Source organism: Sinohyriopsis cumingii, chromosome 3, assembly GCF_028554795.1.
Source record: "Sinohyriopsis cumingii isolate HCF-2022 chromosome 3, ASM2855479v2, whole genome shotgun sequence".
Classification (NCBI taxonomy): domain Eukaryota; kingdom Metazoa; phylum Mollusca; class Bivalvia; order Unionida; family Unionidae; genus Sinohyriopsis; species Sinohyriopsis cumingii.
This window is the reverse complement of record NC_142963.1, coordinates 48,667,395-48,688,930: the sequence shown is the minus strand read 5'-3', so window position 1 is coordinate 48,688,930 and position 21,536 is coordinate 48,667,395. Positions and strand designations below refer to the sequence as shown.

Sequence of the window (21,536 nt, the reverse complement as noted above, 5' to 3'; positions counted from 1 at the left end):
GTGTCTGGGACTATTTTTTACATGCAACAAATGAAAGATGCCACATTTGAGTTAAAATGAACCAAATTATGAAATTTATGAATTTTGTTGAATGATGTCCAGCTTTGCATCTGGGACTATTTTAAACAATGAAAAGTGCAGCATCTGAGTCACAGTGAATGAAATTAGGAAATATATGGAACTCATTGAATAATGTTCAGCTCTTGTTCAAGGCTTCCAAAAGCTGTACATTATTCAACTTATTTCATAAATTAAGTATTAAATCATTATCCATTTGAGATCCTCTATTTGTCCTTAGAAATAGCAACTGTGGTGTTGGAAATAATGCAAAATTCTGTTCCAAATCACAACATAGTTATCAACACCCCAAATAATTAAAATATGATCTTTGTCAATCCAAACATTCCTCAGTAAATCTCCATTTTCAGAGTAAATTAAATCAAAGCCTCCTATGGTCATATGTACAGGTGGTTCAGAATATTGGAGACAATGTTGGAGCTGTTGAAGCTGCCATAGCAACTCCCTATGACACCATCTTGAGCTGGACATCAGATAAAGTTTTGCTATTTATGGTAGAAAATACAGCCACAAAGCTCTGAACTACTTTGAAACCTTTCAAAAACATTCCTACACTGAAAACCTTGCAAAACCTTAATTCTAGCAAACTGTTAATATCCAGGTATGACAGAAACATGATTTGTTCATACAGTCTGGGAAAGTGTTTTGTATTGTTGGCTGACCAATTACATAGGTATAAAGGGTAATTAAAAAGTAGATAAAGCAGCCAAAGCTGTCCTACAGCCCCCCTCCCCCATTTCATTTTCCTTCCTGCTAGAAGGATTAGTATATTGAGAAATGTACTGGTCTTACTGAATCTAAACAAGTCCTTTTGATAAAATAATCTTAGATATATCTAGATTAACAACACTTTTTATATTTTAAATATCACTGTCATTCATAGTTGAAATCTTGCTTTAGAAATCAACCGTAAATTAATTGTAAAAAGAATGGTACATTCTTAACAGCCTTGTCATCTTGAAAAAAAAAAAACTTTTAAAGAGAGAAAGAGGAAGACTTCATTCACCCTGGTCATTACATATTGTAGCTCAATGGACAGATGATTTAAGGCAGTATGTTGAGGCAGGTAAAAGTTGGGTGAAAAAGATTCTTTGAATGGAATATGTGTCTCCATGAATGTGAATCCTTTAAAAACAGAATGGTTAATCATAACAGGGATTTTGATGACCATGACAAATACATAAATCTAATTAACAATCTTTGACATACAACTTTACTTTCTAAATCTCTTTTTGAAATATGGTAAATCAAATCCTAATTGTCCTAGCCCCAAAGGGAGCAGTTGAACTTTGGAGATTTATGCAGTTCTGGGAGAACATAGACATCGTCTGATTATTCAGATTTTAAAAAATTGCCCATGATGGCGTAAATAAACATTGTTGAAACTGAAATTTTATTAGCCATCATACTATTAAAATTTTGAAAACTACTAGTCAGACTGACAGGAAATTTACTAGCCTCTTGCTAGTGGACTAATGCTAATTTCAACCCATACATTTCCTCATTTCTAAATACCGACTTTAAGTATTACATAAATCAGCATGCTCTTTTTTGCATGTTCTTATTTAGGAATGATGAAATGTCCACAAACTTCATAAAATCAAATCAGTTATTGGAGAGTGGCATCCTTTGTATCAAGCAAATCAAAGAGATGTGGCATTGTGCCAGTTGTGTATTTAAACATACTTACTGGACTCGTACATGCCTTTTGAAGGGTGAACAACATCCAGAGTACATTCCACAACAGGATTTTGATGTGAACTTAATGAAGAAACTGATAATGTACCAAAGTATCTTGGACTTGTTGATAAAATGTAATTTATGTAATGAATATCAACAAATTTGTTTCCAATATTTGATATATTACCATTATCTTTTATTTTAAATAGCGTTTTTGAGAATTTTACAATTTATTTACTTTTTGATTTTATCTTGTTGTAGTTCTTTTTTACATCTATTTGAGAGGGTTTATCTCAAAGATTTTGTGCAATTCATTTTACAGTTTTTGAACTGTTCATTTAGTTGGCACCTTATAGCCACTATTGCACTGGTATGCTGTGAACATTTGTACAACTTGTACACACGCACACACGCGTACACACACACACACACACTTTTTAGTATTTTTAAAATTGTCATTGCCAGGACTTTCAGAATATATCATTTATTAACTCATTCAGATTTTACGTGAAATGAACTCTTATTTGCCATTGCAACTTGAATAACAAGAATGTAAACTAGAGTTCCAGCTGTAAATGGCTATAGTCATCCACTTGCAGGAAATTCCTGGCAGGAATCAAGTAATTCATGGCAGGAATCAAGTAATTTATGACAAGAATCAAGTAATTTATGGCAAGAATCAAAGTAATTCCTGGCAGGAATCAAGTAATTCATGGCAGGAATCAAGTAATTTATGGCAAGAATCAAGTAATTTATGGCAAGAATCAAAGTAATTCCTGGCAGGAATCAAGTAATTTATGACAAGAATCAAGTAATTTATGGCAAGAATCAAAGTAATTCCTGGCAGGAATCAAGTAATTTATGACAAGAATCAAGTAATTTATGGCAAGAATCAAAGTAATTCCTGGCAGGAATCAAGTAATTTATGGCAAGAATCAAAGTAATTCCTGGCAGGAATCAAGTAATTTATGGCAGGAATCAAGTAATTTATGGCAAGAATCAAGTAATTTATGGCAAGAATCAAAGTAATTCCTGGCAGGAATCAAGTAATTTATGGCAGGAATCAAGTAATTTATGACAAGAATCAAGTAATTTATGGCAAGAATCAAAGTAATTTATGGCAGGAATCAAGTAATTTATGGCAAGAATCGAGTCTGTAAGTGTAAGAAAATTTATTAATAAATAAAGTCCTTTTTTGATAAACTATGTAAGCATGTCACTAGATGCATGCACTTAGTATAGTGATGTTTGCTGCTGATTGTATATTATGAACTATAAGTATCCTCAGCTACTGTCCAAGTTTAACACAAAAATGCAAGACACTATCACGGGAGGTAAATCAACAAGTAATGACAAAGTATCTGCACCCTGTATTACACTCTTCTTTACATACAACAGTTAACTTTTAATTTAACAATGCTATTATGAAAAGCTGCCATGTAAAGTATTAAAGTTTTAGTTGCCAAAATTAATGCTGCAAGTGTATGGGTATAATAGATTTATCATGTATTGATAATAGATGACGGTATGTCACCAAAGAATTATAATAACTTGACCTTAAAGTTAGTATATACTTGACCCACTCTTTATTAATATCTTTTTCAGTCGGTATTGTGTTACATCTTACTCTTTTCTCTGTGTGTACATCTTTGTGTATTTGTAAAAATTATTTGAATATGATTTTTTAAAATTTTCTCAATCATGAAATATCTTTTTTTTTCAGGATGCTATTGTTTCTTACAACCATCGATACTATGAAAAGTGGGACTTTGAGACACTAGGTTACTTTATCACTCATGTAAGTTCTGGAGGTTTTTTTCTCTACTTAAATCCCTTCACACATTTATGGGCACAAAAAATAATGTAAAATCATCTTAAATCTGTTACACTCCTGGATGATTGGAGCAAATGAAAGCTGTAATTGATTGGAACAAAGACACAAATTGCCATAAATAGAGGATCTCAGAAGAGCAGTGATTTTTATACTGAATTCATTTAGTGATTTCTAATAAGTATACTATTATTACTCGTGAGATATTCAGTTCATCATATAGTTGGTATTTTAGGAGAGAAACCTCAAGATTTAGCCAGAAGAACAAATAAGTTCAGCAATATTTGCTGCTGCCTCAAATGCCGTACATAAAAATTGCTGTATAATGAAAAACTAGTCTCAGGTGCAGGTTGACATAATGTACTGGGTTAACAAATCAAATGACATATATTAAAATGGAACTTATTTCAGATAACACTTGAAGAAAGATATTTTTTATAATCTTTATTGAACAATAAACAAGAGAACATCATGTTGATTAGAGAGGTGAGTTTATTCACGCCAGTAGCTTGACATTTGAACCAAGCTTGTCCATTGTGCAGTACATAAAATCCATACTGCATGATAGTAACAGTTTAAAATGGATTGTTAGCATTCCAGTAGGATGCTGGAAGTGTCTTTGCATAGCAACTGTAATAGTTCTCCCACAGTTTTAGTTCTAACTAGCTGAACATTATGCACATTTACTTATATTTCTAGTTTTAGTGTTCAGAGAATTTCACCCCAACACATGTCCGTGTGCTTCGCTGACAATCTGAATATGAATTGTTAAAAACCATAGTGTATTAATTAGACTCTCTAACTATGTGCTCACACAGAGAGCAGCTTGCCAAATTCAGGCCTTGAGTACTTTGATACCATGACTTTTTGAGCAGCAATAGCACTTCAGTCTTTCTTTCATATATGAGTAAATTTGCAACTGTGTATTCAGACACAATGCCATAACTGGTATAAACCATTGTAACTTGATTGAACTGGTTCTTCATTTTCTTGAATAAATATAAGTAGTTAGAAGTGACAGCCAGTATAGAACACTTTCTAAAAATGTTCTAAAAATTCCTTTACTGTCATTCTTTGTTGGATACTCTTTGAAGTTTATACTTATTCATTTTAAATTTTCAGGATTTGGAAGAGGAAGAACGTCATAATTTTTTTTCCAAAACCTTGAAGGAAATGAAGAAGATAGCACTGAATCTTCCTCATCTTTGTTCCTGTGTAAGTTTGAATTTTGTGAAAAAATATACAACTGTAGGCACCTTTTAGAAAAAAGTGGAGGATAAAGTAAAATATCTGCATTTCCATCTGTTCGTTTATTCATCTGTCAATTAAATTTTCATTTATGCTCATTAACTTTAAAGCCAGTTCAAGTTAAGGGGTGAAACATGGTTAACGTACACATTATCATTAAGCATGTCACATTCTACATCAAAGGTCATATCTTCAAGGTTATAGCGGTTGCTACTGGTGTTATTGTTGTGAGGTTGTACCTTCTTACAAGGTGTCCACTTTATTTGGCTGTTGTTATGTAGAGGGTGATCACCCTCATAATGTTGTTACCCAGATCGAGTAAATATTAAAATAAAGTGTAAAATTTATAGATGGAGTAAATAGAGATCTGAGCAGATACATAGAACAGAATGACACAAGCCCCCGAACATGGAAAAACAAAAATTTAATCAATTACATAAACAACTGTAATAATACATTACATTAGGAAGATACACTTCTTTTTAGAATAAATCTTTCACCGCATTTCAAAAACACAAATATATTTATATAAATAGCCGATCTGTTACAAATGATAAAATTAGTTCATCGTATAATCGAGTGAATGATCAAAGTCAGTACCTTGTACAACTTCATAACCTGCTTATTCTGGTCCACTCCAACTTCACTATGGTGGTTCCTCTTGGTCCTTTCACTTTTTCCCTTTTCTGACCTCCCTACTGTCTCACCTCTTTTTGACCCGCAAACTTTGTGTGGGTAGGTGGATACGTTAAGTAGATACTTCAGTGGATATGTCCGTGGATACTTCAGTGGATACGTCCATATATACTTCAGTGGGTACATCTGTGGAGCTATTTCCCCTTACAAAATAAACAGAGAAACAATCTAAATCTTCTGTCAGTTGTCCTACTGGGAATAGGTCATTACTCCCCTCTCATTATGTCAGATATAGTTCTATTGGAATTCCATCAGACTAAAGGCTATTTGGTCAAGCTAAACATGGCAGACCATAAACAAACCTAGTTTCACAAGATTAATGTACTTCCTAATGGCTATTTCATCACTGATTCCCATTAACATTACATGAGACATAACAGATCCGTTCTTGTCTCAGTTACACAAATGAATGAATGAAATTAATTACATGGCATAACTATGTTATTTTTGGTGAATACACACATTCAAGTCTATATCATACATGAAATCATCTAAGATCGGTGAATTCAAACGGATTCTCGTAACTGATATCAACTAAAGTAATGCACAAAATTCTTAGATTCCTATAGCAATCAAGACAACAAATTCAAACAATTTGTCAAACTTTTATAAAGAAGATCGTTGTATGAATTGAGATATCTGAACTCAACACAGTTATACGCATATCAAGAATATTGATCTATGAATTTAAAAAAATAAATTCATGCAAATATAAACAATTAAATTCAAGCAATTCATTATATTGGTATCAACGACTACAAGAAATTGACGCAAATACTTTGTACTTTCATGCTTTGTTCACTTCTACCTCCAAAATTGGGTCCGTTGACTTTCCAGACATCTGGTCCCTTTGACCAATGTTTTACAAGAGAATTTCTTCCAAATTCAGTTTCAGAGTCCCTTATATTTTCACTCTTGCAGGAAAATTGCAGACTGACTAGATTTCTTTCAATGAGGGCAATTTAACCCCAAGAAATTTGTGTGTGGGATCTACACCCCTTATTTAGCATAACCAGTCAGGGTTAAATATATTTACCGCCTTTTATAACTAACAGCCAAAATTGTGGTCAGCATGACTTATGGAATTCCAAACAACAGATCTGGAAAATTTCAAATCTGACAGTTTTGATAAAAAATCGAAGGTACCTTTCCCTTTTCTAGTTGTCTAACGATTTAGTAAATGAAGGCTTAATTAAGAATAACTTCCTCTCCCAACACAGACATTAGGAATCATTGCAGTATAGCGATTTAACAAGCACCTGTCCCCATAAATCTGATTAATTGTTCTCTGGTCCAAATTAATATGTTCTTCCTAGATTGACAGAAATTTGCATCCTTACAAAGTTCAAGATCACAGCTTGAGATTTTTTAGTTTACTATATGACTTAACCTTTATGCCCTATACCTTTCAAGCAGTTTGAGATTAAGGATGAAAAGCAATATCAAATCTTAGTATTTTACATTTTCCATTACACTTTCCATTGTACTCTGAAACTTTGAAGACATTTGAAATTAAATGATACTTATTCATCATCATTAGCAGATGTGTCATTTACCACATTAAGGGGGCTCTGAGTGGTCAAGTGGTCTAAAGCGCTCACCATTCTAGATCACTGCCCTCTCACCTCTGTCTGTGTGGGTTTGAGTCTCTTTGGCTTGGGCTAATGTTGGTAAGTGAGAATGCTTGCCAGTAGCTTCTCGTGTCAGAGGTTTTCCTGGGTTCTTCCTGCACCAGATATACTGGCCACTATGTGTAGCCTATCTTATGCTGAAAAATGTCATTAAACCCCGACAACAACAACATACCACACTTGGAGTTCTGTCTTCAGGATTATGGTCATGGATCTGTTTTACAAGTCTTCACCTTTGCACTTTCATCTCCACTCTGTATCTTTGTGTCCAATCTTTAAGGTTACAGTCCTAGGCCAATATCTAAGATTTCAGTAACATTTTCCCTTCTCTCTCCCATATGACATGTTTAACATAAGTGGATGAATAATGATATACTTGTATATTATAACTAGCAAATGTCTTATATTTCATATTTGGAGTTCTGTCTTCAAAGTCAGGGTCACAGGTCCATAATTTTGGTTGTTTTGTTTCATCTTTATGTTTTAAAAGCTTGTTTTTGAGTAGCAGAGGTGAACCATCATACACTGATGTTTTTTTAATATTTCATAGCATCATGAATGACCCTCATTGTTTCGCCATCAGGTTCAGGATCAGTGATCAATTTTTTCTTGAAATACATTACCTAACCAGAGAAATGCAATACACTTTTGCCAAAACAATAACCCATCTAATAATCTACAGCTCATGGAATGAGATGCCTGTCTTTCTATGACAGTCTTCGTTAACAATCACCACAAAGTCATTCTTAGGTGATGAGTCATCAATAGTCGCATGTGCACCCACACTGACCCCTATTATGCAGTAGTACAGTGGCTGTATGAAACCGATTTGAACTCACTGGACTTCCTGTTCCCTCAGAAGTGGGGGGGGGGGCTGATCCAGGTCAGTCGGAGAGGCACTGGGTTTCGTTCATCAACATTCCCCTTGCCTCTCCACACAGTACACCATCTGATCAGGAGATGGATGTCTTTCGATAATAGGATACAGTCGCTCATAAAATGCACGGGATCTTGTGCTAAGGACACATTCCCCAATGCATCATTCAAGATTTGCTTTTGACAGCAGGTGGAGGTCCATCATTAACTGCAGTCTCTTCACCATATTCAGGATGGGGAACGTGATGTCATTCTGCCTCCTAATCAGACTGGGCGAGTATGTCGTTTGTCTCGATCTGACATGTATACTTCCACATTCCTATCTACCAGGTCTATTGCTAGTTTCCTCGTTTGTCGCCACTGTTATCAACCCGTTGTTCTTCCCTTCAGCCCTCATCAACCCCTGGGCTTTCACTCACACTAGGAATTCTGCCATCTCACTATTCCGGGTGGCATCATCTACATTGACATCAGTGTACCTGGACAGCATCTTAAAGAAACACAGGGGCCTCGAGTGGCCGAGTGGTCTAAAGCGCTCTTCGTTACGGATCACTGCCATCTCACCTCTGTCTGCGGCGGTTCGAGTCTAAGATTCAGCCAATGTGAGCATGTGAGAAAGCTTGCCAGTAGCTTCTCGTGGGTCGGTGGTTCTTTCCGGGATTTTCCGGGTTCTTCCTCCACCATTAATACTGGCCGCCATGTATAGCCTATCATGTGCTGAAAAATGGTGTTAAACCCCACAACAACAACAATAAAGAAACACATGATACGTCCAAGGTGGAACTATCTCCCTTCTCTGCTAGATCATCTAGGCCTTTTCATGAACTGGGAAAATCAGGCCTCCATGTGTCCCCGAATTTCATCCATTTAGACACGGACTTCTGAACCAACCAGAATCTGGCACATCCCCTTGTGTTCACACTCCCAGAATCATTGAACTCATCAAGTCCATTTTTATCAAGACTTGGACTTCATCAGGAGAATTATTGCAACTCCTCAGCTATTATACAGTAGCAGACCTGACCCCGCTTGGCTGTCTTATTATGCAAGCCTTGCCTTCATATTGGCACCCCATTATATGTCTACTTAATCAAGCAGTCACGATCACACCTGAAATTCCATCATTCCTACATCAGTATGGCAATCCAGGCTGGCTGACCATTTGAATCTCACTGAAGAACCCCAGGTGGGAAATAACTTAGAGTACCACTGCCTGTGCACATGGTGTTAGTACCAACCTGTTGCTAACCTTCAGTACTGTTAGTGACACCAGGGGAATGGCCTCTAAGCATCAATATCCCAGAAAGGACACATTCTGACATCATGGCACATGTGACATTGGGCATGATAAAGATCTCTCAGATCTGTTAGACAATTTGATTTCCTGCAACCAAAATCCATAACATTATTTCCAAAATGGAATTTGTCTTGGGTTCTAATTTGGCTCAACTCAAGCAAATTTAAACTTCTCGCTCATGCTTCGAAAAGTTCCTTGTTGTTGTTGTTGTTGTTGTTGTAGGGTTTAACACCATTTTTGAGCACAGATAGGCTATACATGGAGGCCAGTATTAATGGTGGAGGCAAAACCCTGGAAAGAACTACCAACCCACAAGAAACTGCTGGCAAGCTTTCTCACATACCCACATTGGCTGAATCCGAGACTCAAACCCACGCAGACAGGTGAGATGGCAGTGATCTGTAACGGAGAGCGCTTTAGACCACTCAGGGCCCCTCGAAAAGTTCCTATCATACAAGACATGCTTCCTGATAGGTTTAGCTTTCACATGCAGGATCAGTGAGCTTCATGCCCTTTCAGTTGACCTATCCTATCTTCCGTTCAGTTCGGATTATTCAGTAGTCCTCTTTGCACAACCAGGCCTAGCTGCCAGTAATCAGTTGCCATTGGTAGGTAATCAATGAGTCATCATTGTCCTCTCTTTCCCATAGACAAGTCTAGAGAGGCAGCCATGCAAGATACTGTCTGCACCCTCAAACACTACTTGAGACTCATAGAGACAAGTCATAGCATGAGCAATGTCTCTTTTCACGTAGCTTTCTGCACCAAAGTTTCGAGCAATCTCTCTGAGACAGAACACTGGATATCATGCTTCATGCCCTTTATTCCTGGCTGAACGGGATCATATGCTTGGTATACCCTGACATCTCACAGATCAGAGTAGCCTCACATCTGTGCCCTCAAGCACTACTTGAGACACACAGAGACAAGTCGTGACATGCGTAAATATCATTTCTTCCCGATCAAGGTCAGAAAACAAAACATCACCCCTCAAGACCTTGCTTTGTGGTTGGAGTGGGTTATATGCTCAGCATACTTTGAGAGCTCTGAAGATCAGTTACAGCTCACAAGATTAGAGCCATTTCTGTGAGGCTTGCTTTCAAATGCAATGTTTCAATTTGAGTCATTATAGAAGCTGTTGTCTGGCATGCAGAGTAAACCTTCTCGAGTTTTTACCTCAGAGATTTAGCATCGCAAATACAAAAGTTGGATCTGGTAGGGCCGGTGGCAGCAGCACAGATGGCCACCAGACCCAAATAGACCAATCAACACAGCTGGATTTGCCAGTGAAAATTTAAGGAGGTGAGAAGATCTCAACTTCATCTTCTCAGCCATATATATATATATATACACACACATGAGTCCCAGATCAAAGGATCTTGGGCTGTGTTACTTAGGTCATTATGGGGAACGTGATCGAAAGAGAAAGCAAATATTTTAAGTAAATTATGTTTCACTGAGAATATTTACCCAGTCACGTTGCTTAAAAACCCTCCCAACCACCCACCATGCAAGCATCCGCACTAGTGTCTCACTCAGCTAAAAACTGGCGACTCCTGGTGGTATCAAGTGGAGATAATAGACCAGAGTTACTGCCTTTTGTCTATCTAAAAATATACAGGATAAGATGTTTTTTGTCTTTAGTAGGGCTGGATTCACGAGGTAGCGGGCTAATATTCCTAACGTAATGTAATTGGGTAAAAAATATGCTTTCTCTCAGAGACACATATTTCAGTCTCTGGATATACTCATATTTCAGTCTCTGGATATTTATTCATCTCTTGAGTCTCCTGAATGAGGCAGCATATCTCATCTTAGGCCCCTATGCACGAAATCATAGCAGATGATTCTTCAGACTTAATGGTGGTGATTCTTTACCCTCTATCATCTGGTTTGGGATTTTCTTAGGTTGTGTCATCATCAACAAGTCCACATCCAAGTCTGCCATATCCAAGGCAAACTTGTTGTTCTGGCAGACTCTGTCCCAATGGATTCAGCCAGTTTACCAAATCCTCCATGTATCCCTCATCTTTAGTTGAATCTGCACCCAATAGGGGATAGATTATTCATTGACATATATGCAGTGAGGTTGAACACAAATCTCCTGACTTTGTTGTTAGTCCCAGATCTGAAAGCTTGTATAGTTGACGTGCTTTCCATGAACTGGAACAATCTCAATGCATACTCTTTCCCCCATCCTCTCTGATGCTCTGTCTTGCAAGCAAAATGTAAGGGAATCCGTTTGCAGTCTATTCCTGATAACCCCTTGCAGGTGGGAATAATTATTTGTCAATGATCTATTTAATTTAGTATGCCCAAGAACCTTGAGTTGCAGAACCAGCATGCCTGACTCATATAGAGTAAACCTTTAAACATTTCTCAAAAAAAGTGATGTATAGAATTGGTCAACTCCATCACTTTGAATGCATACAAGGAGAAGTGGAGAGTTTTCTTCCAGTGGGTGTAATGGAAACTCATCAATACTTTGAAATCTGTCATCTTCACAGTTAGCTAACTTCCTCCTTTAGCTCAATAATGATACCCAAGACAAGTTGCAGTGATCAGAAATGCTCTGCCACAGAAGGGTATGTGAAGCTCTGGCATCCGTACTCTTTGTTTTTTCAAGTGGAAAATATGCATAGGTACTGGGCCTGATAATCTCACCCAGTTTGTGGGAAAATAAGCAAGGTTTCATTGATCAGGTTTATTTTAATTTATAATATAATTTTAAATGTGTGAAATGCTACAGCCAAGATAAAACTGTTAAAACTTTGACATTTTTTACTTTGCTTATACCTTTAGTATTGTGGTAAATTACTCAAATACATTTAACTACAGGGTCATGTTACATGAACACAACTATATGCATACAACAGTAATTTCCCTCTAGGAAATCATTGTACCTGCACTTTATGCTTCCCTGATAATGATGAATTTTTTTTATTTACTTCGGTTTCTTATGTTTTGTAGGTTATCAAGTTGTGCAGCTTCATTTATCAATACATCTTGCTGGGTAAAATACTTAGATTTCCAAAGTAGATCACTTTCACTGATTTCGTGTTGCATTGAACTTGTTTTGGTTTTGCAATTTAGTTTGTTTCTTGCATAATTATTGGTCACAGAGTCCTGAAAATTGATGATGTTTGTTGTACAACACTTTTCAACCAAAAGTAGGTCACTATGATGTGTGTGTGTATATCTATATATATATATATATATATATATATATATATATATATATATATATATATATATATATATATATACCACATCTATTAAAAATAACATGGCCTTTGAAGTGTTGGTATAAAGCAACTTGATATACCAATAGTATTGGTATATCAAATTGTGATTTGCCCATGGCGTATGAATACACATAATGAAGATGTTTTTATAGCTATTATACTCTCTAAACATGGATATGAATTTCTTGTAATATTACATTTAAAAAGGAACAAATAACAAAATAATGGTTTTCTTGTAAAATATTTTATAGAAACTAACATTTTTATTTAAAAAAACCAACAATACTCAATTCAGGAAATAAATATTATTGAGCTCCACCCTGTGTCGTCTGCTGTCATCTCTGTCAACACTGCTGTTTCAAGTCTCTCCCTCTGGCAAAAATCAAACACTGCAACTCTGTGGAAAAAAGAAAACAAAGACATCAGATAAGGAGCAAGATCAAGAAGCAACATTTACTCTACTAAACTGTGAGTTAATTAGAGAGTTTGATAGAGACATGGCTGAGACATTTGTAAATGATAATGATCACTGTGTTAGGGAAGACAGATTTGTACACCAAGAGCCTGATGATATACTGAAATTTATAGAAAGTAAGCAGAATGAAAACACTTTAAAAAAGACACTTTTTGATGTAAGGCTAGTGACGGAATTCTTGCAGTCAAAAAATGAATTCAGAAAGTTAGACAAGATAAACCCATCTGAATTGGATCAGCACCTGGCTTGTTTTATACTCAGTGTTAGAAGAAAAGATGGATATGAGTTTGAACCGAACAGCTTAAGAAACATCATCAGCTCCATTGATTGCCCCCTTAAAATCAAGAAATATGCAAGTACAATCATGAGACAAACAGACACAAATTTTGCATTAACAAGGGAAGCTCTTCGGGCTAAGCGAAAAGATTTAAAATCTAAAGGAAAAGGAAATAAACCCAATCGGAGTCAACCAATCACAGATGAAGAAATAAATGCCTTGTATAGTAAAAAACTAATGGGGATGGAAACACCCGAAGCCATTGTTAACACATTGTGGTTTAACAACTCTACATTTTGGTTTGAGGGGAGTGACTGAACATTACAATCTGAAATGGGGGGAATGTTACACTAAAGAAAGATGTGAATGGCCTCGCATATCTTGAACTCAGTGAAAGGCAGACAAAAACAAGAACAGGAGACAATGTCAAGGACATCAGGGATATTAATCCTAAGATGTATGAAAACAAAAACAACAAAGAGAGAGATCCACTTGCTATCTACAAACTGTATGCTGATCTAAGACCAGCAGACTTTTGTCAACATGAAGATCCTTTCTATATTGCGCCCAACACTAATCCAATCTCAGCGACAGACCCAAAATGGTTTAGGAAACAAGTCGTTGGAATTAACAAAGTTGGATGCATCATGAAAAAATGAAAGAGAAGGCAAATATTACAGACAGAAAGAAATTAACAAACACAAGTAGCCGCAAGTACTTAATTCAGAAGTTAAGAGACAAAAACATCCCCCCAAACTGATATCATGCAAATTTCTGGCCACAAAAACGTGCAGTCTATAAACAGCTACTCAAACATTAGTGAAAAACAACAACAGACTTACTCCAATTACCTGAGCAACACCGGCCAACCAAGTAATGATGATGTTAACCCCCACCCCCACAACAAATAAATTTCCAGCTGCACAGCTGCAGTATATCAAGTTCCCAAATGTGTAATATTCAGCAGAATAAGTTTATCAGCAACCCATTCTACGGATCAAACATCACCGTTCAAAATATGTTTGTTATGAACCTAACGGAAAGCAAGAACGAGATCCCTAACTGGGTCAACTTTCAACAGGCGAATTCTCAAACAGGGCCCACACAGCGGGAACGTAGGAGAATTATTGAAAGTGACACTGACAGTCAGTAGAAATAGCGAAATATAGACATAAACGATATCAATGAAATGTGGTTAAGGTTAAATTGTTTAATTACCTATTGTTCCTTCATTATTTTGACATTTCCGGCTCGAATCGTACGGTTGCTATCGATGCAAATGGCCGCACTGTTACTGTTCATGACAACGAACGCTGCAAATTCAATGTTTGCATGCACATTATTAAAAATATTTTCAATGTTAACTATCAGCCTTGTGTTTTCATTTCATTAATATTGCTAAAGGAAACATATATAAATTAATAAGAATGAAGTGTACAGGAAATTATGAATAACTACAGAACTTCTTTTCTGAGCGTACATACATGCGAGGGGTTGTGAAGAGTTCACTCCCTTAAAGTGCGCTGTTTGCGGCTGTCAGTTTTATCTCCCATATAAAATGAAAACTTTGATGTGGTATAAATAAAATATATGTATAGTATCTACGCTGTATCATTGATATACCACTTGTTGTATACATTTTTCATTAAAAGGAAACTCGGGCAAGCCTCGTTTCCTTTTAATGAAAAATGTATACATCTCGTGGTATATCATTGATGCAGCGTACATACTATACATATATTCTATATATATATATATACAGTAGTCTCCCTCTTATAAGGCCATCCCTATTACAGCAGGGAAGTGGTCTTATAATGCGGGTGGCCTTTCTAGGGGGGATGACAAATGCGAATAGTAAATACATATGAAAAAAGTCACAAGTACATTTAATTTTAAATATTTAATATTTTAATTAAAGAATCACATGCATGATGTGAAATAAATGTAAAACAAACTATGTCATCATTTTCAAAAGAATGCAATGAAGAACCATTGATATAGTTTTAAAACTGTCTTTATAATTATGTTACAGTTCACATCATCTGTCACTTTGTTGGTAACAGTCTAAAAAACAAACCAGTCTCGTCACATTAAAAATATCCTTGCTGTCATATCCCCTGCATATATCGTTTAGTCTTTTGTTCCAATCTTCGGCAACTTCATTATTGATATCAACTGATTCTCCACTAAGGACAGAACACTTGATAATGTGTCGCACTTGAAATCTGTGCAACCATCCGTTCCTTACGGTAAAGTTGTCATATCCCAATTCAACTGACAAAATTGTTGCTTTTTCTTGTCATTCAAATCAGGATATAAACGTCTCCTGGCTCAAACAATCTTCCTTTCTCTGTCCATTTCACCTTCCCACTTCTGCAGAATTGTTTCATTGTCTTTCACGATATTGTTTATCTATTTTCCTCGATGACATGTTGATCTTTTTGCAGTAAGTTATTCATGTTGCCAACTACACTACTGATAAAACAATTTTGTATGCATCTAAACATTTTGCCGTGTGTTTTTAAAGGAAGTGATCTTGTCACGTGATTCGTTAGTCGCAGTCTGGTATCCTATTGTTTTTATACATTTCTTTACACTAAGTGAGAGAAGCCAAAACGACTTCAATATGTACCATTAACATCACGCAGATTTGACCTCGCGGCCGTTAGGGTTCGTAATTTTGACAATTATTGTCAGTAGTAATAGCCACTGATTATCAAAGTGAACATGCTCAACATCTTACTAAGGGAAGCCATAAAGGCTACCAAGCCATTTTCCTGCTGACTTGGGTATTGTACATCGATACTGCCACTTCTTAGCTGTTACTACTGTTCAATAATTGTAATTTTAACAATTATCAGTGATTGAACCAGACATCTTATGATAACACAGCAGTAAGGCTAATTGGATTACATGTATGTACCCTTTTGTATGGATTAAAAGTTGAGTCTTTCTCGGTTTTTATGGAATAAAGTTGGCTTCTCGTGAGGCGTAAATGATATAATATTAACCTTAGTGGTAAATACTCAACACTTCTTTCAGTAACAAAAACCTGACATCGGGGAAACAGAAATCGGATTACTTAACACATGTTATGAATAAAATAGTGGTTCTGGATACATATTCAAATAAAATGTGGCCGCTTGTGAGGGGTAAATTTCATATTATTGCACTAATATGCTGGTCGCGTTAGCCGGGTGGCCTTTCGTGAGGGGTACTTTTGAACACAAACTCGTCAGTGCCAATGGATTCTGGCCATAAGGAGCGGGTGGCCGCTGGTCAGGGGGTCCGTTCAAGAGGGGGACTACTGTGTATGTATGTATCTATATATATATATATATATATATATATATATATGTATTGTACTTCAGTGACTTATGTCAGTGTCAAGTCACTATTGGTAACAGAGTCAAAGAGCATGGTTTGAACATCTTCCAAGAGTAGGTCATTTTGACATATATTTCATGCATCAATGACTCCTTACATGAATAAACACCCATGGTTGTCTCATCCATGGTTGTCTCATAGCAAAATTGATGAAGTGTTTTATAATGTATATCTCTTCTAGCAAAATAAATGCCTTCATTATTGAAGATTGGAGACCAGATTGACATGCAGATCATGATAGTTGTTTGCTTTTAGGTATTAAATATTGATCTGCATAGTTTCCCAGTCATCTTTAGTGATATAATTATAGATAATTGCAGATATAGTCAAACCTGTTCTAACGGTCAACTGTGTTCATTGGTCACCTGGTCACGATGGACATTCTGCTATACCCTTGGCAGATTTCCTATATAAATACCCTGTATTCAATGGTCACCTGCCTTCTATGATCAGCAGCCAGGTGTTTCCTAATGAAGCAATGGTTTCATCCTGCCTTAAGGGGTCACTGGAGCATATCAACATTGACTGCTTCATGTATGTAAATTAAATACACCTTTTGCTTGATGAGCAAAGCATTGTTTTGATAAAGGCATATCACGTCAATCAATGTTTAAGAATTTCATATTGTGTACTCCAGTCATACTGTCAGACTCAAAGGTGTGAGCATGTCAGATTTGAAAGTATGGTGGTTTCGATCCTTACAGGAGAGGGTTTGCTGGATGGTGGGTAAAGTAGTTGTGTTATTGCACCAGAAATAGATGTTACCTTTTGTGTTAGTGTGGCAGGTATAGTTAGATATTTATTTGCTTGTGAATTAAAGTTATCACTGAAGAAAAAATGTTCATCTTTGAGAAGAGATACAAGTTGCATCCTTTTTCATTAGGGTCGGGGGTCATTCAGTGTTCAAAGCATGTTTGTGAAGGCAGGTGAAGTTTCAGTTTATAGGTCACAATGAAGAGCCATATACAGCTATCTTTTGATTTTCTATTCATCAGAGGCCTTTCACATAGGCTAGCTATCTTTCAATTTTCTATTCATCACAGTCCTTTCACATAGGCCAGCTATCTTTTTATTTTTTCTTCATCACAGGCCTTTCACGTAGGCCAGCTATCTTTTAATTTTCTATTCATCACAGGCCTTTCACATAGGCCAGCTATCTTTTGATTTTCTATTCATCACATGCCTTTCACATAGGCTAGCTATCTTTCAATTTTCTTTTCATCACAGGCCTTTCACTTAGGCCAGCTATCTTTTGATTTTCTATTCATCACAGGCCTTTTACATAGGCTAGCTATCTTTCAATTTTCTATTCATCACAGGCCTTTCATATAGGCCAGCTATTTTTTTTTTTTTCTTCATCACAGACCTTTCACGTAGGCCAGCTATCTTTTAATTTTCTATTCATCACAGGCCTTTCACATAGGCCAGCTATCTTTTGATTTTCTATTCATCACAAGCCTTTCAGATAGGCCAGCTATCTTTTGATTTTCTATTCATCACAGGCCTTTCACATAGGCCAGCTATCTTTCGATACTGGCAAGTTGAGCAAATGTCTAATCTGGATAATGCTTGAATAGCATGAACAATCTAAGATCAGTGTAGGATGTATTCAAGTTAGCATGATACAGCAAACTTTTGTGGGACATAAATTTGGGAGAGAACAATATCTACCAGTAATTATAACTTTGTTGTACAGTGCACTTAAAACAATCTTGATAATGTGATAATAATAATAATAATATTAATAATAATAATCAGTGCATTGTATTTGTTAAAAAATTATTTTTTAAAGGTGAACCAGTGTAGTGGTCACCTGTGTGCAATAGACATTTTTTTCCTACTCCATGAGTGACAGCTGTTGACAGTTTTGACTGTATGTGTGTGTGTGTGTTTGTATTTGGTGTAAACCATGGACATTCATGAGATTACACACCAACCTACAGAGTACACACCTCCAACAGAAAACATCCTAGGTTGGAAAAATGGTAAAATCTTGCGTCTTGCAACTATTTTAGCCTAGAATAACGTAAAATCATGATTTGTAGCGGGCCCCTGTTTACACGCTTGGTGCTTGTTTGCAATTTTGGAGTGTATCTTTCTTCCAAAGCTGGAGATACACACACCCGAATCCATGTCCTTGATTGCCCGGTGGAAAACCTGTAAAGAGAGATCTTCACTATCAAATTATGCGTTGCAAAAAACGTATTATCTCCCCTTAGACCCAAGCATCAAATGCCAACTACTTAACTAAACTATAAGAAGAAAAGCTGGTGTATATAACAGTCCCAGTTATTTTTTTTAATATTTCATGCATGTGAGACAATAGTGTTGGGAAACATTCATACAATACATGTCCAATACATGTTAATAAATCTATGACATGTATGAAAGAAGTTCATCAAAATGCTATTGGAAATACATATGAATTCATTGTAGAGTTGTGCTGAAATTGCCTAATTATCCAACCCATCTGTAAAGTTAAAATGTCCTGTTTGTGGAAAGATTTTACACATGTAAAGATATTGAAAAGACATCCTTGATTTGCAAAGTTTATTTTATGATTATTAATTGAGCTATATCCGCCCTTATTTCATCATTTACCTACTTAGTATTCAAACAGGAGAGAACAGATGTGAATCAAATGAGAAAAGAAACACTCAGGTGAGAGTGAATTATCGCTAAACGAATTTGGAAGTTACACACACAGAACTTCAGTAAATATATAAAAAGATAAATATATTATATAGAAGTCAAACATTTATCATAAAGATGATCAGTTCCAAAATGAACCATTTAATTACAGCAATCTGTTTTTCATTATCACGCTCTTTAGACCTGCAACTTCACGTCCAAACAATCATAAACTGTATGCATTGAATGTTCTTTTAAATGTACATACTTGCTTCAGTTGGTGATTTGATGACTTTGCTTTACATATCATGAATTATGTTTGTATTGATAGTTCTGTTGTAAACGAAGTCTTATTAAAACAACACACAAAATGTAAACACAAGGCATCAATCTATATTGTTTCCCCAATTTTAAAGAGGTTTTAACAATAGTCAGAATGCTCAGGATGTTGTACTTGACCAACTTGTATTTATAACTTAAAAGAACATTTATTTAGAGCTGCATTAGACTAATATTCTTACTCATTTAGTCTTTTTTTTTTCAGTAGGCGACGCAAATAAAACCTGTTTAAAACTTCCAATCAGCAATACAAAACACCTTTACGAGGTACCATGAATTAGCAAATGTATAAACTACGTGATTTGGAAGATGAACTGTGAGAATGCCCAAGAGAGATTCGTACATGTATTATGCAATGAAAATATTAGTCTGTTTTGTCAAAAAGTGAATAGTCATTGCCGATAAGGCAATTTTCCTGCCATAAATGCTCAGATCCAGCCAAATGGTATTGTTGCAAGTCAGGGGTATTTGCTTGACCAAGTGGTGTCAAACCCTGTCGTGATTACACGAGAAGTCATAAGTTTACCCCAAATTTCCAGTGACTTCTATACAACTTCAGTTGTAAATTGATGTGTCCATTCTATACATACATTTTTCACTAACCAATGCAAGACCATAGGTCTCACAACTTGCCAAAGATCTATCAACCACACATCTGCACTTTTTCTCTTCATCAACGTTTCTGTACCGTCAGCAGTTCATGCCATAGAAACTATACAACTATCCCTTAACACGGTGGCCCTGAGTGGCTGAAAGGTCTAAAGTGCTCTCCATTATGGATCACTGCCATCTTATCTCTGTTTGCGTGGATTCGAGTCTTGGATTTGGCCAATGTGGGTATATGAGAAAGCCAGCCAGTAGCTTCTCGTGGGTTGGTGGTTCTTTCTGGGGTTTTCCCGGGTTCTTCCTCCACCACTAACACTGGCTGCCATGTATAGCCTATCATGTGCTGAAAAATGGCATTAAACCCCAAAAAAACAACAACAACATTCCCTTAACATGGGGAACTATTTTTACTATGCCACCATAGGCCAGTCAATTTATGGTTTCAAGGCACATTTCGCAAGAACAACTGCATCACATTTGCCACCATGGCAACATAAACAGTATCTGCTGAGTCTCTTCTTGTTTATTCCTTTGAGTAATTTACCAGTTTCCTACTGTAAATACTGCCACTGCAGTCAAACCACCAATGTACACCACTAGGTTTAATAGGGACTGTGGTACTGTGGTACTTCAGGGACACTCTGGCGCTTTAGACCTGAATTCACTAAAAGTCAACCATGGCATCATGGAAACTCACTAACACTTCAATCCGTGAAGTTTGCTCCTACTATTTGGCTAACTATTTCAGGCCAAGGAATATTTCCATTCCAATAATCAAACAAGTAATCACACAAATCTAAGAATTCATTATAATGGGGCACTATAACCAAATGTACATACTCCAAATTTATTACAGCATGATCTCCAAAGCGGTGGATTAATCCTACTAAAGTCTAAATGCAGGACAATCAGTCAATCAATAAATTCATCAGTCAGTCAATAACAACGAGATATATATTCAAATAATAATGTAATTGCCCAAAAGAACAGTTGTAGACGAAACCCTTATGGAGGTTACAGTTACATAATACTAGTATGCGATTTGGATTTGATTTCAACATAGCTTTAACAGTCTTTCAGCCATATCACTACGATGTCTGCAGTTAGGCAGTTTATAGTGATTTTGAGCACTGTGGCATCATGCTGCAGACATGTAGCATGATGTCCCACGCAGTCACATTATTCTGACTAGTCCTAACACTAAGCTCTTAATGCTGAGCGTCTAGCAAGGCAGCTGTT

General features: G+C 36.3%; 1 protein-coding gene and 1 long non-coding RNA gene across 2 annotated transcripts in view; one reads left to right on the top strand and one right to left on the bottom strand.

Annotated features, from left to right (window-relative positions):
- Positions 1–21,536, top strand: part of LOC149802816 (poly(ADP-ribose) glycohydrolase-like) — a 277,168-nt gene that overhangs the window by 50,064 nt on the left and 205,568 nt on the right. The window contains exons 13-14 of the mRNA XM_089952264.1: positions 3,482–3,556; positions 4,712–4,804. Coding sequence (XP_089808390.1) covers positions 3,482–3,556; positions 4,712–4,804 — 168 coding nt within the window. The remainder of the gene's footprint in view (positions 1–3,481; positions 3,557–4,711; positions 4,805–21,536) is intronic.
- On the bottom strand, positions 12,811–14,768 carry LOC149802817 (uncharacterized). The gene is made up of 2 exons (XR_016420098.1): positions 14,553–14,768; positions 12,811–12,979 (listed from the first exon to the last, which is right to left on the bottom strand). It is a non-coding gene; the product is annotated as an uncharacterized LOC149802817 (long non-coding RNA).